Source organism: Xylocopa sonorina, chromosome 8 (genome assembly GCF_050948175.1).
Source record: "Xylocopa sonorina isolate GNS202 chromosome 8, iyXylSono1_principal, whole genome shotgun sequence".
Lineage (NCBI taxonomy): Eukaryota > Metazoa > Arthropoda > Insecta > Hymenoptera > Apidae > Xylocopa > Xylocopa sonorina.
The window spans coordinates 9,453,344-9,470,910 of record NC_135200.1 but is presented as its reverse complement, the minus strand read 5'-3'; the positions used below and the strand labels follow the sequence as shown (position 1 = coordinate 9,470,910).

The window sequence follows — 17,567 nt, the reverse complement described above, 5'->3', positions numbered from 1 at the left end:
TCTCACCGCGTATAAAACGGCCACCGTGTACGCCAATAAACAGCTTTTCCAATTATTCGAGCGATCGCACCGCCGCGAGCTGGTCTCCTCCAGCGAAATTGTTCGTCAAAATTATTTATCGCCCACGGTCGACGAATAAATTCCGACGTCAAAACATCCGCGGCCAAAATCGAGGACATCGATCGTTTTCGTTCTTCTTGCTTTTTATTTTTTTTTTTATTTTTTTTTCCATTTCATTTCATTTCATTCCTCTCTTTCAAGTCAAAGCTGGATCACGTTGCGGAGGGGCGAATAATTGTCAGGCCATAGGAATCCTCTCGTTATCGAACGATTTCTCTCGATTTGACTGGCCGCCGGTTTTACGGGGACCGGATTATCCCTGCAATCCAATCATTCGAGGTAATAAATTCGAAATTTCCCGCGTGTTTACGGGATTTCAGGGAGCCTCGATTGGATTAAAAGCTGGTGGAACTGTGCTGGAATTAAAGTATTAAATAATGCCATTTCTAGTGAAAAAATATAAATATTACTGTTCCCTGGATCAATTTACGTGCTCTTTATCACCGTCAAATTACGCGATGTTACATTAAAAATTTCGATCACGCGATATTCAAGGGTTCTACTGTTACACGGTTCAAAATATTGTTCGTTCAGAGCGCTCTACAGAAACATCAAACCCCGATGTTTTATTTCTGTTGCAATTTTTCACTCTTTTATCGTCAACTTTTATTTTCGCGACGCGAGGGAAGGTTTGCGTGCGAGAAGAAACAAAAAAAAAAAAAAAAATAACAGCGGCTACCATCCTTGAGGCATTGGATCGCTCGACAGAACGGTAAAGGTCGCGGATTGGTGCTGTGTACCAGTAAACGATTTTTCCCATTAAATAAATCATAAACCATCGAACGCCCGCGGAAACAAGCGCCGGATACGAATCGCATATTTCTCGTCGATCTCTGTTCAACTATAAAATTTTATACCAGCCGAGCGCGTTCAACGGCTGAAAAAAATGGCTGCGTTCCTCTCGCGAGATGCAATTTAAGTGGCTCTGGTTAATCGCACGGAAACATTATTGCGAGTCGCGTAACAAAATTTTCAAATAATAATCGAACGCTCCACACCATACGTACCACGTGCATACATCGAGTTATGGGTGTATATCGATCTTCCTACGAGCAGGAGGACATCTTGCACGAAACTCACGAGACACCTGAGAGATGCTTGCGGGGTGTCGTCAAGTTTGATGGGGAATCGAAGTTGCAGAATGTAACAGAACGTTGAGGACAGTCAAGGGTCTGTGCACAATGTGACGCTGATTGTCAGGGGCAACTGACGAAGCCCTTCGCGAAACAGGGGTGGAGTTACGCACTCGCGTAGTTTGCCAGACGATCCTGACGATTCGTTTGAGACGATTAAAGAGAAGAATCAGAGGTGAAAGGAAAAATTTGTTGAATAGTGTTTACAAAAATAGTACGAAAATATTTTTCTATTATCGATACATGCGAATGTAAAATGAGAAAATTGAGGGGTAGTTAAAGGGGTAGATTAGAATGATTTTACCAGTGAATCGGGGGATGTTATAGCCTCGAAATATCTGCTAAGCGATCATTTCATTCTCTACGTATCGGATATTTTATTACATTTCTCTTCGGTTCGAAGGAAATCGTTCCAGCAGGGTAAAACGATCGACTATCCACCCCGTATTGCCTCGTCGTATCTGCGCGTTTCATTAGCCCCGAGAGCGTTCACTGTCGCTTTACTATCACCGTTACATTCCCCTGCGATTTTAAATCCGATCGTTTTATATGGATTATATAGATTGGACGTTTCTACCAGCCCTCCATTGGAGTCTTCAAAATTTCACCCCTTGGTTCTTCGCGAATTAAAATTTCTATCACGAAACATAAATCAAAATCCCACTAACTCAAAATTGCACTCTTTCGACTGTAAATTAAGAATTCACCACCTTCAACCCTAGGACGTTTCTACCACCTCTACATTAGAATCTTCAAAATTTCATCCCTTAGTTCTTCACGAATTGAAATTTCTACCATGAAACATAAATCACAATTCCACTAACTCAAAATTGCACTCTTTCGTCTGTAAATTAAAAATTCACCACTTTCAACCCCATTTCAGGGTGCAATCCTCTAGTTTCGACTGCAACGATCAACGTTGAACGATCAGCGTCGATTCTCAGACGGTTTTCACCCTTTCTGGCGAGGTTCACAACGTGATTCATTCATCAGCGTTCTCCAACGAGTTTTATTTACCACCCCTCGCTACCCTCGTCTGATTTATCACGTTCATTATCCTATCGCGATCCGCGTGGCTGGGACGACGCGCACATAACAAACCGCGATTATTACCGAAACGGAAGTCGGGTTTTCGGCCAGGTTTCAACCGGATGCCGTCAGCGTGTCCGCTATCTCAGCGTTTTCATTAGAGCCACGGCTGGTAAGCGTTATCGTTCGTTTAATCGCGCGAAAATGGACGCGCGCCACGATTAGATTTCAGCCCCGTTTTTCGACGAATCGGCCACTCGTGGAATTCTGATCTGAACCAGCGCGAAAGACAGAGGGATGGAGGGATCCTCGCGTGGAATTCCATTTAATTGCCGGAAGAGCGTGAATTTTCCGCGATTTTGGATCCACCCTCCCCATTGGGACGCGTGCATTTTGGTAAAAATGTTCGATGGTCGCGCTAGAGATCCGCGGTTATCTGAAACGTGTGATCAGGATAAAGTGCACGTTTTCAGACAAGCGAAGAACGAATTAGAAGCTGGTTGAACGCTTTAATTAAAGGGTAATTCGCGACGACCCGGTTGCTTTCCAGTTTGTTCAATTTTGCGCGCGTTATTCGACCAGTGGTGCGAATTTCAACGACGATTGGTGTATTCATTAAAAAGAAAAAAGCCTGATGAATCACGAATTCGAACCAAAGACGTATACACGAATTGAATGAAATTAATCTGTATCAGAAGATCCAAATTTCAGACTGTTCTCCAATACGAAGAATTGCGATAATTCAGAGGGGATGAAGATCAGGAGATTCGAAATTCCACGAGACTCGCATTCTCTCACGTTGCTTTCCGATTTGTTCAATTTCGTACGCGTTATTCGACCAGTGGTGCGAATTTCAGCAACAATTGGTGTATTCATTAAAAAGAAAAAAGCCTGATGAATCACGAATTCGAACCAAAGACGTATACACGAATTGAATGAAATTAATCTGTATCAGAAAATCCAAATTTCAGACTGTTCTCCAATACGAAGAATCGCGATAATTCAGAGGGGATGAAGATCAGGAGATTCGAAATTCCAGCGGCCAGAAGCACCCAACAGAGCCAGCTCGCATTCTCTCAGTCAGCGATCAGGCTCGACGCCGTTTCATTAACCCCGTCGACAGCGTTAACTTCTGTTCTATTGGAGGAAAGTGGCGGAAAAGAAGGGCGGCGTTTAACTCGCCGCTCGTAGCTACCAGCCACCGGAAGCGCTCGACTAAGCTCTGCCGGAATTATCATCGAGCCAAAGAGAGGAATCCCGTTGAAAGAACCGTGGAAGCGAGAAAAAGACCGTGGCGAGCCTCCCCGTCCGCCCTTCTTTTTTTCCATCCCCTTCCGTTTCTTTCCAAGTCGTTCTGGCTCGAGTTTCTCGAAATACCGCTACGATATTCCTCGTCCGTGAACTCGTGCGAATAATTGAGAGAGATTCCCCATCGGCCACCGTCGTCCTTGTCCCAGCAGCACGGCTACGCGACGCATTACCTCGGCTAATGGGAAATTTTTCGAGCTCGGACGAGCGGCCCTCCAACCAGCCCCGAGAATCCGCGAGCAGTTCTCCGTTTCAACCCTCGAGGAACCACCACCAGCTCGAGATATCTCCTGCATTCCTTCTGAATACGTGATTTTTGGATTTTCTACATTTCTACCTGGAGGAGAAGGTTTAGTATCGATAAGAGTGTCTGATGGGGTTTGGAGGTTAAGGGTTGATAAAATAATCCTGTTATAGTATTTAGATATAGAAAAATTGATTTTCTACATTTTTACGTGGAGGAGAAGGTTTAGTATCGATAAGAGTATCTGATGAGGGTTGGAGTTAAGGGTTGATACAACGATTCTGTTATAGTATTTAGATATAGAAAAATTGATTTTCTACATTTTTACGTGGAGGAGAAGGTTTAGTATCGATAAGAGTGTCTCTGATGGGGGTTGGAGTTAAAGGTTGATAAAATAATTCTGTTATAGTATTCAGATATAGAAAAATAAAGTGTTGATGAGTATTCATTTGGAATATTTAATTTTGATGCTATGAAATTGTTCAGTTTAGGGTTTCAGTTGCGCAGGGTTGAAATAGGGCTTTATTTTATTTGTTCATTTTTTTTAGTCAGAGATTGAATCTTTCTGGAAATGGAACGCTCGTTTATATCGCAGCAATTTAACGATGAATCATTTTAATTATGCGAAATTAAGCGCTCGAGGAACGAAGACGCTTCTCTTAGGTCCTCGGTCCATTTATCTCGATACGAGGGGCAGAAAAAACTGCCGCGGCAGTTCTGCCCGCTGGAGATTAAAACTTTATCGCGAGATTAATCTTTAATTTGTCGGGATCCTCTGAAGGTATGTCCCCCGAGGAAAACAAACGGAGAACTTTTGTGACTAAACAGTTCGAGACTCTTCATCGCGACTCCATTCCGGCTTTCTTTAATTTAAACGTCCTCGCAGTCGTTTACGTCCTCTTTTCTTTTTCCTTCAACCGGTTTACCTTTAAATACCCTCGTATTAATTTCCAGTCGCGGGTATACCGAATCGTACGAAATAATTTTCGTTCCAAAGTTAATTAATCTCGATCGTACTTTGCGATCCAATCGCAAGAAGCCTTTCGATGAATTTCGCGAATGGCGCAAAAACACCTGCATTCTCCAAACGAATTACCCTAATTTCAACTTTCGGCTCACTTTAATATCCCCCTGGCCATAAATCACGAACGCTTTAAAATTTGTGTAAAACAACCTGTTATTCACTGACGCTCACGTTCATTCGTCTCAATCTCTTGGCGATCAGAGATCACGCGCAATTTGAAAATCGCACCCCTTTTTATACCAACAGCGAGAAACTGCAATCGTTCGCTAGTGCACGATCGCAGAGGAGGACCAATTTAATTCGTTCTATACTGTTTGGTACGCGTACATACAGAGAGAGATTCCATTCTTATGCTATAGTTTATGGCCGCTATAAATTTTCTAGCGCAATTGTTCCGGGATTTTTAGAATGGTACCTTTTAGAGAATTAAATTAGAGAGAGCTGCGTACGCAAATACGAGAGTATTAGTATCACGCGAGAAGCGTTGGATTTTAAATACACCACCTCAATTTACGCTAATACCTACAATTAGCCAAACAAAATCAAAGAAATGCAATTAGTACGACACTCGAACACAGCAATTTTCTTTCACGAGTCCACGAAATATATCTGATAAAAATAAAAAAAACATAAAAAAATTCCTGTTAATCATCCCCTTACGAAGTTACGAACAAACATAAATTCCTCGTAGCCGCACTTCCGTCTACATAACCTGTGCGCGAGTAAAATCGAATAGCGTGGCCGTTGTTGCGCCATCGCGTTAAACCGACCACTTTTGGGGGGGTGGCTGTTAACTCGGATAACAGAGTGGCCCCAGTGTAAATCAATTTGCAAGGCTCACCTCTATGATGCTGATGCAGATCATAAGGTAGGGCGGTCGTATCCGGAAGTTGGGCTTCCTGGGCGGCAGCGGGTGCCTGGGCGTAGGTCGGGGCGTGACCTCGTCATCCTTTCTCTTCTTGTACGAGAGGGTGACGATGATCGGCGATTCCGGGGAATAGGGCGACCCTGGCCCCGAGTACGTCGTGTCGGTGCAATCCGACGAGATCGTCGACAGTGTCGGTGAGTTCTCCAGCAGCGCTGCCTCTGCGTCCATCTTGGTCTGCCTGTGGACCAACGGATTTTCTTTAATCATCCCCCTCGAAACAAAGTTCTTACGCCTTATGCTATGTTTTCTGTTAACCTTTAATTACTATTATCATTGTTATTTGAGATTGTGGAGAGAAATATGGAATTTTATCTCTATTTTGTAATTGAGGAGATTTGGTGCAGGACCAGAAGTTGAAGAAATTTGAAGGACTTTGTTAAAAATTGCGTCCATGTTGGTCTGCCTGTGGACCAACGGATTTTCATTAATCATCCCCCTCAAAACAAAGTTCTTACGCTTTATACAATGTTTTCTGTTAACCTTTCTGATTCTGCTCTAATAAGCGTGTCAATATTACTATCATCATTGTTATTTGAGATTGTGGAGAGAAATATGGAATTTTATCTCTATTTTGTAATTGAGAAGATTTGGTGCAGGACGAGAAGTTGGAGAAATTTGAAGGACTTTGTTAAAAGTTGCTTCCTTTAAGGTTTAGTTTGTTATCTATAAGTTTTTAGATACGAGAAAAGTTCTTGCTGAATAATTGATCAGATAAGTGGAAATGTTAGAATTCGTTCATCAAGCGTACAGGATCAAGGATAAGAGGCGAAGTTATTAATCGAGGCTGAATGAAAAATTTGGAATCTTCAACTTTTATAGGAATGGTTTTATTTCCTTAAGTTCGTCCAACAACGAACGCCTACAGCGCGGCGGAGCTGTTTAATACTGAGATTTAAAGAGCAAAGCTTTTAACCTTGAGTTTGAGGAAAGAGAGCCTTTTTGACTCTGAGCCTGCAAACAGAGAACTTTCTGTGTCGAGTTTGCGTGCCTCTAAGGAGCTTCCGCGAACTTTCGAGCTTCGGAGGATAAGTCTATCCGATTCTAAAGTGCTCTAAAGATTCCCTGCTAGCCGGAAGATTGAACTTTAAAGTAAAAATAGATTGCCAATATTTCCTCGCGCGAGGAAAACGATGCCCTGTACATTTTATATTTAAATCCTTGAAATTTCCCAAACTTTCCCCATATCTTGGAATTTCTCGAACGTCTGCGCGAAAAATCGAAGATCTCAAAGGAAAAATAGAAATATACGATACACAAATAAAAAGCTAGAAACTCTTCGTTCTCTATATTCACATCCAAATATCTGCTAAAATAAGAAAAAAAAAAATCCAAAGAATAGCAAGGAAATAAACCCGTCACCAATCCACGCACCAACACCATCGCCCAACACTGAACGCGCGCGCTCTCAAAGCCGCCACGGCAGAAAGTTAAACACCGCGCGTAAAATGAAAAAAAAAGAGAAAAAAAGAGCAGCAGTCATCGTTTTCGATCCTCAAAAGAGAGTTGGCCACAGAAATTTCGCCGTTTCCGAGGCGATCCCGCCTTGGCGCGTTGGGAAACGCGCGTGCACACTCGACGCGAGTCGAGGGAGCACCGTGGGCCCGGGCTCTTTAATCCAGTCACAGCTGCACGCGTTCATTTATCTCTGGCCGCGCCAAGTACAGGGATGCGGAGGACACGGGGCTGCGCGTCGCGCGGACGAGGAGAACTTTCGTTGGGGTCAATCCTGGTGACCCCTTTGTCCGTGTCCGCCAGCGGTCTTTGTTCGACCCGTGTTGTCGGGCCACCATAGAATTTGCCTCTGAATTATTGGGGCGAGAGTCGAGTTTGCGAGCGGTCCTCGCCTCACCCTCCGCGGGACCAGACGATCCTGCTTCGTTTCGCAACCCTTCCGCTCTGTCTTCTCCGCGCGCGCTCGGCTATTGGTCGAGTTCGATCGACTTTCGACCAGCAAGGATCTTGAGCGAACGCTTTAACATCTTCATGCTCTTTGCTACTATTTTTTTATTGGAGAACTCTATGACGAGTGACTCTAATCACAGGGAAACTAATCACGATTAAATTAGTCGTTTGAAACGCGGAGACCATGAAGATGGAAAATCGTGAGGCTACAGTGGAATCAATGTCCACTTCAGTCTTGCCAAACTTATCGTGATCGAGTTATCTCACTTGAAATGTAGAGACTGTGAAGAATAATCGCGAGTGCACGCAGGTCTTGTCAATCTGGGGTGCCATTTTCTAGATCGCGTAGATCGACCGCGAGACAACGCGACACTGCGTTCGAAGTTCATTATTGTAACTTATCGTGATTGATTTATCTCAGTTGAAACGCAGAGACCATGAAGACGAAAAATCGCGAGTCCACTCCAGTCTTGTCACTTTGGATGTGCCATTTTCTAGATCGCGTAGATCGACCGCGAGACAACGCGACACTGCGTTCGAAGTTCATTATTGTAACGGGTATCGTTTCGTTTCGTTGATAAATGATCGCGTTGCGGTCGTTCTGGCATCGTCCTGCCTCTTTTCATCCTCGTCCACCCCGCTGTAAATGAATTCCGCGCGCTGGTAGAGGGTGGAGAACGGCCAGGCGTCGTCGTCCATTTTTTCTCTCTCTCGCCCACCCCTCGTCACGTTAATCGCGCGGCTTTCATTTCGCTCGGCCCCTAGACGAACGGGGGACGCAGTTTTTTTAACATTCAGTAGCTGTGAATTTTAATTTCTGGTTACGTCGCGCGGCGCAAGTGCCACGTTGTTCGCCCCTTTCTCGAAAGGGCACTTTTTCAGCTACGATGTACCCCCGGTTACGACGACGTTGATGCAATTACGGGGCACCGCGGTGGATTAACGCGAGGCAGATTGAAACGTCGAATGGACTGTTTTATTATAAACTGTCCGGCTAGCGCGGTTATTCCAAATTTCGAGGTTACGTGGGTTATATTTGACGTTGAAAATTTCGTCCCCACGAATCGTCTATTACCGTTTGCTTGCGTTTATGCAAGTAATTCAATCGCTGCGAAATGTCTGTTTCAATTTATCCAACATTTACACGTTTTAAGCAATTCAACATCGAGCAATATTTGTGCAGATATTCGTGTACCATCGTTCCATTTTGTTCCATTCATTAATATTCAACGAAGACTTCTATTTTCTAACGACAGACTCATTCAATCGTAAAAGCACGAAGATAGTTTCAAATAAATTTCTTTTCATTGAAACAATCATGATAAACAGCACCCTAGAGGATTCGCCTGAAAAATGTCGAGTCAACAAGAAAAGGGAGAAGAACAGATGCGTGGGAAATTGGACGATCCCCTCGCGAGCGAACGAAAGAGATCGCTCGATCCGCAAAGGGATGAAATGCGGGACCACGCGTGTAATCAACGTAACGGGCGTTTAGGCGTGGAAATCGAACGCGCGCGCGGGGTGCGGCTTAATTAAGGCCTCGCCCAGGCACCCAGAACGACGAAGAACAATGCGGCTGCACCCGTCGCACGTCAATGACCGCGGCGTGCTCGATCACCAGCGATCGCTCGCGAGCAAAGTCGCCCTGGCTGCTCCTCGACGCGTGACGAGCCTCTCCTCGCATTCCCGTCGCGCGGAACTCGGCTGCCTCTCGTGATTAGTCTTACGATGGTATCGTCGGTCGTTGGATCTGTTCCAGCAGAAGTGAAATATTCTTTCCACGTTTTTTTTTCTGTTTTTTTTTTTTTACATCCACGCATCGCTTTTTAATAATACGCAGAACTTTTTTAATATTCCTCGATATTTATTTTATTTTATTCTATTTTTTTTTTTTTTTTTTTTTTTAATAATTCCAACGATTTTTCCAGCGGCGTTTTAATATTCTACGACTGGTTTGATATTGTTTTTTATTGGATCCAGTATAAACCATGGTATTTGCGCAGAGGCGATGGATTACCTTCGAAAAATGTAGTTTTTTTTAGATATTATTTTATTCTCTGGGTATCGATGTTTCTTTTCGTAAAGCGATATTCGTTTTCTGGTAATTTTCTGATCGTTCCAGGATATTATATGTTCTTCAAACATCGATCGATTTAATTTTATTTCACTATTGTCTACGAGTCGCAAATGGAATTTTGCAATCTATTTTATCGCGATAACGTGGAACATATATTTTTTAATAACACGTCGGATGATATCGTAGTTTAATTGGTTGACTGCAAAATGGCCGATCGCAGCCGGTTTCTTTGGTGGGACGCGCGAACGCGAAACTTTCCACTCAGCAGGACGATGCTCGGTTAGTTTAATTTTCGAGCGGCCCAACTATTCACTCTCCCCGTCTGATAGACTTTTAAATAAACATGGAACAGGTCGATACTTACTAGCCGGTTTAGAAGCACGCGGACGTTAGAATTTCGCGCAGCGGGCTTTAATATAGGAGGCGGGCAAGGCGATGAATAATACTTTGAGAAAATAACCGCTAGAGCGGAGTTACGACTTCGGGAAAGTTTAGCAATTCATGAGGAACAGAGGCCAAACCGACCGATGCCGCTTTCAAAGCGAACATTTTTAGAACTTCCGACTGTTTTCTATATAAACCTTCCATTGCCCTACTCTAATTCCGCACTCGAATAAATCTCTAACCCTCTCGACTAAAGTTATCGCCACCCCTCTCTCTGTTTGCCTTCAAATTGTACTGCAACAATTAACAAAAATTATCGAAACTTCGACTTTTCTGTTATCTATCGAATGCTATCGCGAATCATGTCGAAACGTAAATAAAAGAGCGAAATTATCCGCGATTTGTCGAGACAGAAGCGTAACAAGTTTATCAGAGGCGGTCTCGATACTGCAATAATTAATAAAAATTATCGAAACTTTGACTTTTCTGTTATCTATCGAATGCTAAAGTGAATAATACAGAAACGTAAATAGAAGAGCGAAATTATCCGCGATTTGTCGAGACAGAAGCGTAACAAGTTTATCAGAGGCGGTCTCGATTTGTCAAACAGCTCGAGCTATTCGAAAACCAGCGGTCCGTCCGGAAAAACCGAGGGGGACTCGATGCGGGTCGAAGGAACTACAAATAACAGGATCATTAATTATTCCAGCGGCTCTCACGGCGCTGGGCTACACACGATTGGTTCATTAATTTTCACCGAGGTTCCTATCGACTTTCTGTCGCGAGGCCTTCGCGGCGACCACCGAAATCCCAAATCAAAATCGCCACCGTCGACAGGGCGCTGAGCGCCGTCGTTTCGCTAATTTTCGTTCCACGAATCGTTAGCGTCGCGACTCGCCACGGACGTTCCTCTGAACGATCCTCGGACGAAACTGTGACCGATTTCTAAAGTAGACGACAATCGATAACCTGCGCGAACGATTGAATAAACGAGTCGCTGAGAGAATCTTCGCCAATTATTTCCAAGGAAAGTGTTTCGATTTGCATCGAGCTTGCTCTATGTTTGCTACATTTCTCGATTAAATTTTTGCATTTCTGCAATCTTCTAGCCTTTCTTTTAATTTTAGTAAAACGATAATCCATGATAGTTGAAAGGTTGCTAAATTTTCTATAATAAAACATTATTAAAGTATCCTAAAAATTGCATTTTGTTGACGAAGAAACTGAGCAAAAATCGAACGAGAGTGCGACAGTGAAAGAAACTCGTTTCGACAGGGAAACTCTTCATTTTAATAAAACGATAATCCATGATAGTTAAAAGGTTGCTAAATTTTCTAAAAATATCCTAAAAATTGCATTTTGTTGACGAAGAAGCTGAGCAAAAATCGAACGAGAGTGCGACAATGAGAGAAACTCGCGTCGACAGAGAAAGTCGCGCGAAATATTCGACAATTAGCGCGAGTCGTAAGTCTTCGGACAGAAAATTACTGGGGAACAGCAATATGTGGCGGTAGTAAAAGAAATTTATGCGAGCGAGCTATCACCAAGTAAGCACGCGGGGTGCTCGATAACTCACCGAGCGTCGCGATTTTTTCCTCCCCCAAGACTCGTCGCGACGCAAGCAAATTGCAAACACTTCCGAAGTGGAGCCCCAGCGAGAGGGGTTCGTGGCCCACTTCGGCCTGCTCGCTAATCGAGTTCGCCTCGGTCTATCGTCGCTGAAACCGCATTCCGTAGTTGAAGCAATTTTAACCAATTTTACCCTGTCTCTAGACCGAACCAAGACCAACCGCCTCGACGATCTAATTTTCATTTCGCGGGGCAGTTTCATTTTCGCTTAGAGCCCACCGTGCTCGTTTCAGATCGTGCGTGTATCGTAAATACCAAATCGTCCCTTTTCGAGTTTCCCTTCAAATATAAGAAGACGAACAAGAGTGTACAATAAAATTAACTTAAACACTAAAGCGTCTCTGTTTCAGTCTCACTTTAAATGTAAGAAGACGAACAAGAGTATACAATAAAATTGATTCAGAGTGCGAGTATCGTAAATACTACAGCGTCTCTTTTTGAGTTTCACTTTAAATATAAGAAGACGAACAATAGTATACAATAAAATTGACCCAGAGTGCGAGTATCGTAAATACCAAATCGTCTCTGTTTCAGTTCCACTTTAAATATAAGAAGACAAACAAAAATATACAATAAAATTGACTTAGAGTGCGAGTAAAAATTCTTACATCCCATTTCTTCATTTCTTCATGTACAAAAATTTTTGAAACGATTCGTGCGAAGAATTTCTGCGTTGATGATAGAAGAATCGAGTAAGAGGAGGGTTTCTAGGCACTATGGTGTACGCGTAGCGATACGAATTTGCTGGCGCATCTGCATATCGCCGATTCTGGTCCATTTCTAGCTCCGGACACAAATGTTATTCGGCCGCCGATTGTCAAGCGCAAACACCGCGGGAAATGCACATATCCGGTGTAGATACGACAAACATCGATTGATCAGAGCGGGCCAGGCGCGTTTCTCCCCTCTGCGCCGCAACTTTGCGCGGTTAATTTTAACGTATCCTCCGCCCTGCGACACCGCAGTCGAACATTCGCTCCTAATTGCTGGGCAGTCGGGTACTTTAACAGGGCACATTCTACCGTTACGCGTACGAAACAAACGATTCCACGCGCGTAATTAATTTATACACCCGCGTATATTATATCGTTTGATGGAGTTTCAGCCTGTTTCTATGGCGGCCGCTGTTAATTGTAATTTCTGTTTTATGCCTCGCGAGTAATGGAATTCAATGTCGTTTATGCGAGTTATTTGCGAAGCTTTAGAGTGATCTCGAGGCTATGAGAAATTCGTGAAACAATGAATTAATTTATGATATCGCTGATTTTGTAAATTTGTGTTTGTTTTAAATTCTTGTAGATGTTCGTCTGTTGAAACAGCTGATGCTCGTTAAAGACAGACGAGTTAACAATATTAAAAACACCGTTACCTCGAGTCGCATCAATCGAAGTGAACGAGAAGAGCCACTCATGAGAAATTCGTGAAACAATGATCCAACCTAAAATATCGCTGATTTAGTAAACTTGAACTTCTTTAAAATTCCTGCAGACGTTCATCAGTCGAAACAGCTGACGTTCGTCAAAGAATTACAAAGGAAGCTCTCACGCTCTAAAAGCGATATTAAAAACACCGTTACCTCGAGTCGCATCAGTCGAAGTGAACGAGAAAATCCACTCATGAGAAATTCGTGAAACAATGATCCAATCTAGAATATCGCTGATTTAGTAAACTTGAACTTCTCTAAAGTTCCTGTAAATGTTTGTCAGTCGAAACAGCTGACGTTCGTCAAAGAATTACAAAGGAAGCTCTCACGCTCTAAAAGCGATATTAAAAACACCGTTACCTCGAGTCGCATCAGTCGAAGTGAACGAGAAAATCCACTCATGAGAAATTCGTGAAACAATGATCCAATCTAGAATATCGCTGATTTAGTAAACTTGAACTTCTCTAAAGTTCCTGTAAATGTTTGTCAGTCGAAACAGCTGACGTTCGTCAAAGAATTACAAAGGAAGCTCTCACGCTCTAAAAGCGATATTAAAAACACCGTTACCTCGAGTCGCATCAGTCGAAGTGAACGAGAAGAGCCACTCGAACCTCGCCACGTCGACCCTCGCGTCCCAATCATCGAACCCCGTCTTCAGGAGCGTCAGAACCCCATCGATCCCACACGAATCACTCACTCGTCCTATCCGAGCGCGACGCAAACGCGGACTACTAACTAGCCGAAGCTAAGCACAGGCTGAGCGCGAATGCCACGTATCGATGACAAAACTGGGACGACGGTTACGTAAACCGGAAACAGGCGACGGAACGCAGCCGATCGAGGCGCGATCGAGCCCTCCCTTCCGGCCAACGATTCTCGAGATGCGAATCGCTAATCGCGTCACCCAGCGACGCAGTGGCCGATCGAAAGTCGCTCGTCAGGCTCTTCGAATAAATTATGCAACCGCGGCTCAAGGTTCGCTCGTCGCAGAAATAGCGACGACTCGCGCTGGCTCGATCAATCGGGCCGTGTCCGCGATTTCAACTTGACCCACTGCCGCGAAATTTATTCCAGGTCGCCCCTCGTCGTCGACGTGGCTGTGCACGTGATTCGATGACGAGTGATCGAAGAGAAGTTAATCGACGACTCTGTGGGATGGAAGTCTTCGAATTTCTAGTTCGATGTGTTTCGCAAGGGTGGTTTTCGGAGTTTCTTAAGCTGGTTCGAGGGATTCAAGAGGGTTGCGAGACGTGTGGATTCATTTTCAGAGATTTATACGAGTGGTTTCGATTCGAGGGTGTTCTGAGAGGGTTTCTCTAGGTTTGAGAAGAGTAGTCTTCTGGGGGCTGGTGAAATGGATGTTAAATTTCGTGCGATTAATCTGTTTGCCTTTGGGGTTCGGGTAAGGGTATTTTTCCTGCGATGCAAATGGGTCAAGTAATTTCAATTTGTTAGAAAATAATATTTGTAGGAGGATTTGGATACAAAATTTGTAGGGTTTGTTAAATTTTCGTAACTGAACGAAGATGTAATTATTACAGAATTTAAGGTATTTGAGGCGAATTTTATAACCCAATTGTCAGACCTTTCTGAAATGAATTTCCAATGCTTTTGGGTATATAAATACGTTAGCCATTGTGTAACGTATTGCACTAAAACCTACGTCGATACTGTTTCTCCAAACAAGCGGAAACGCAATGCAATTAACACGCCTAATTAACTTCAAAGCCAAATATTTCCCCATTTATCGAGCCCGCCACATACCAATTTATACCCTTCAATCGTTCGGACTCGAAACCACCCCCGCGCTCGCGCCCCTCCATAACCGATCGTAACCGCTGGCGTGTTCCACATTTCTCTGCGAAAGAAAGTCTCGACCGACCGTTTTACACCCGCCCGTTTCATGCAACGCCATTTGTATCGCTGTTTTTCCAACTTTCGCGGCAGCTCGTTCAAATATTTGAGTCGTAAATATTCCCACCCCCAAGCGAGCAGTTGTTAATATTATTCTTAGTCCGGTTGTGGAAGACGCGGGCAAATAATCCTGATGTTTGTCTCGATTTAATTCGACTCGATATTTTCGCTTTTCGACGGATGAAAATTTAATTTTAGAGGTTAGAAAATTCGAGTAAAGATGTGTTAAATTGGAGAAGAAAGTGTGATGAATTAAAGGAAAATGTAAGGAAAGTGGCGATATTTTTTTCTCGATATTTGAAGGAAAGAAAAACGAGGAGAAACATTAATTCGATTCGATATTTTCGCTTTTCGACGGATGAAAATTTAATTTTAGGGGTAAGAAAATTCGAATAAAGATACGTTAAATTAGAGGAGAAAGTGTGATGAATTAAAGGAAAATGTAAGGAAAGTGGCGATATTTTTTTCTCGATATTTGAAGGAAAGAAAAACGAAGAGAAACAATTGTGAATCGACCTGTAGCGCGGCTTTCCATTCGCCCAACCAACGCCACGGTAACCCACGCGGCTGTAATTCGTCATTGCGCGAGATTAGAGCGACATTACGTTTATTAAATCATTTCGACGTGGCTGTAATCAAGGGAAGGCCGCGTTCCTCGCCGTGAAGCATTGTTTCATCAAAGTAATAAAAGATTTAATGTATATTTCAAAGCGGTTCTATACCTTGGCTTTCACGACTTCCACCGTCGAGATCCTCGTCTTACCTTTACTCTCTCCCCCGTTTATCTTTAAATCGAATCGTTCCCGCTGGCAGTGCTTTCTATTTTTTTTGTGTTTTTTTCACGAGTCTCGCGAGCTGTAATTTCGCGAAATTAAAGCTTCTCGTCGAGCAGCGATCTTCCTTATCAAACTACTCTGCGAAGCACCAAAACGCGAACAATCCCTACACACAAGAAGCTGATAAAATTCTCGAATGCATCCGCGAGATGTGCACAAAATTTCGTTGTTCTCCAATCTCAGTTTCATCATTTTTCAAGGAATACTCTTCCTCGAAAGTCACTCAGTCATCCTCAGAGTCTCTCAAGAACCCCCAGAGCGATGCTCAACCCGTGACCGTGCATCCTGTACAACCTGTACACGCGTGAAAGAAGTTCGACGCGAAAGAGTCGCGGAAAGTTAACGACAGAATAATTTATCGACGACGTGGATCGAACGTTTCCGGCTGCTCTCGACTCGGAAACGGACAGGGCCTCCCTCGAGGGCGCGGGGGTGACTTTTCGAGCGGATAAGATCGTAGCCACGGTCACGTTGCATTAAATCAAGACTGGTCCGCTGCGATTGCGGTCCCCTTTCCACTCTACTTGTTCCCTGGCTCGCCAGTGGAACTCGATTCCGTCCGATCCGTCATCCAAACTGCCGCGAGAGGCAACGCCACCCCCATCGCCATCTTTCTTTCGTGCTCGCGAGGAACGTCCGGTGAAACACGCGGCCGTTGCCCGCAATTACGCTCGAACAAGCCGCGAGGAATTCACTTCTGCGCGGTTCTAACTTAACGTACCGCGAAATCTCGCGCGTCGTATTGTTCGTCGACTCTGACGGAGTGTATCTCGTCGAGATGGTTCGTCTGAGCGCGTCCATTCGCGAAAATCGCAGGGGCATTCAAGGCACGAGAATATCATTGTAGAAAAAAAAGAGCCAACAGCTTTCAGAAATAAATTGCACGAATCGAGATTGTTTTCGAGGGCTGAGGATGACGAAGGAGGGATGATTGGCGAAGTTTGTCGACGGCACTTGGGAGATTAATCGGTCGCGGCTTTTGTAGGGCACTTCGAATGCCTTTTTACTGTTTCCATGGAAGATCATATTTCCAACGTTTTTTTCTCAACGATGCACTTTCGAGCGCGGAAAGTTCCCTCGCCTGCAACGGAAGCTGGCAATATTTCGGTCCCAGAGCGCATACTGTATTACTTTTTCGTCCGTGGAGTACGCTGTCATTAGTAACTGTCACTAATTATCGCGAATTCCACGACGAGAGGGAACCCAGCCCCTTCTCGCGACGGATACCGAGCCTTCTGAGATCCAGGCTGCTCGACCAACCCCCAAACCACCCTCGCGCCGCGCGATGAAAGAAAGACACGCGTAATTGCGCGTGCCATCCACGGATACGCTAATGAGAGCCGCGATGCAGCCAGGATTCCAGTTCTGTTTGCGAAACGACGACGTCCCGCGTCCTGTTTGCGGATTCCTTGTGCAAAGGGTTGGACTACGACGACGACCGTTCGCAAACACGCGACATCGTAACGTTTGTTCCCGGCTCCTTGCACACCGTCATCGATCACCGCCATTGTTAGTCCACGGCTCTTCTTCCGCCGCGTCTTCCACCCCTCTGGAGAACCCAGCGCAGAGACAAACGCCTCGCTCCTCAGGCGGGGGTGAGTTCTCGACGAAACGCG

General features: G+C 44.3%; 2 protein-coding genes across 3 annotated transcripts in view; both read right to left on the bottom strand.

The window, feature by feature from the left end:
- The window catches only part of Rho-6 (serine protease rhomboid 6), a 117,575-nt gene that overhangs the window by 4,035 nt on the left and 95,973 nt on the right, over positions 1-17,567 (bottom strand). For both annotated transcript variants that reach the window (XM_076900023.1, XM_076900024.1), the window contains exon 2: positions 5,700-5,964. In XM_076900023.1, the coding sequence (XP_076756138.1) occupies positions 5,700-5,954 (255 nt within the window). In that variant the 5' untranslated portion in view covers positions 5,955-5,964. The remainder of the gene's footprint in view (positions 1-5,699; positions 5,965-17,567) is intronic.
- The window catches only part of LOC143426505 (uncharacterized), a 185,253-nt gene that overhangs the window by 72,141 nt on the left and 95,545 nt on the right, over positions 1-17,567 (bottom strand). The window lies entirely within an intron of this gene.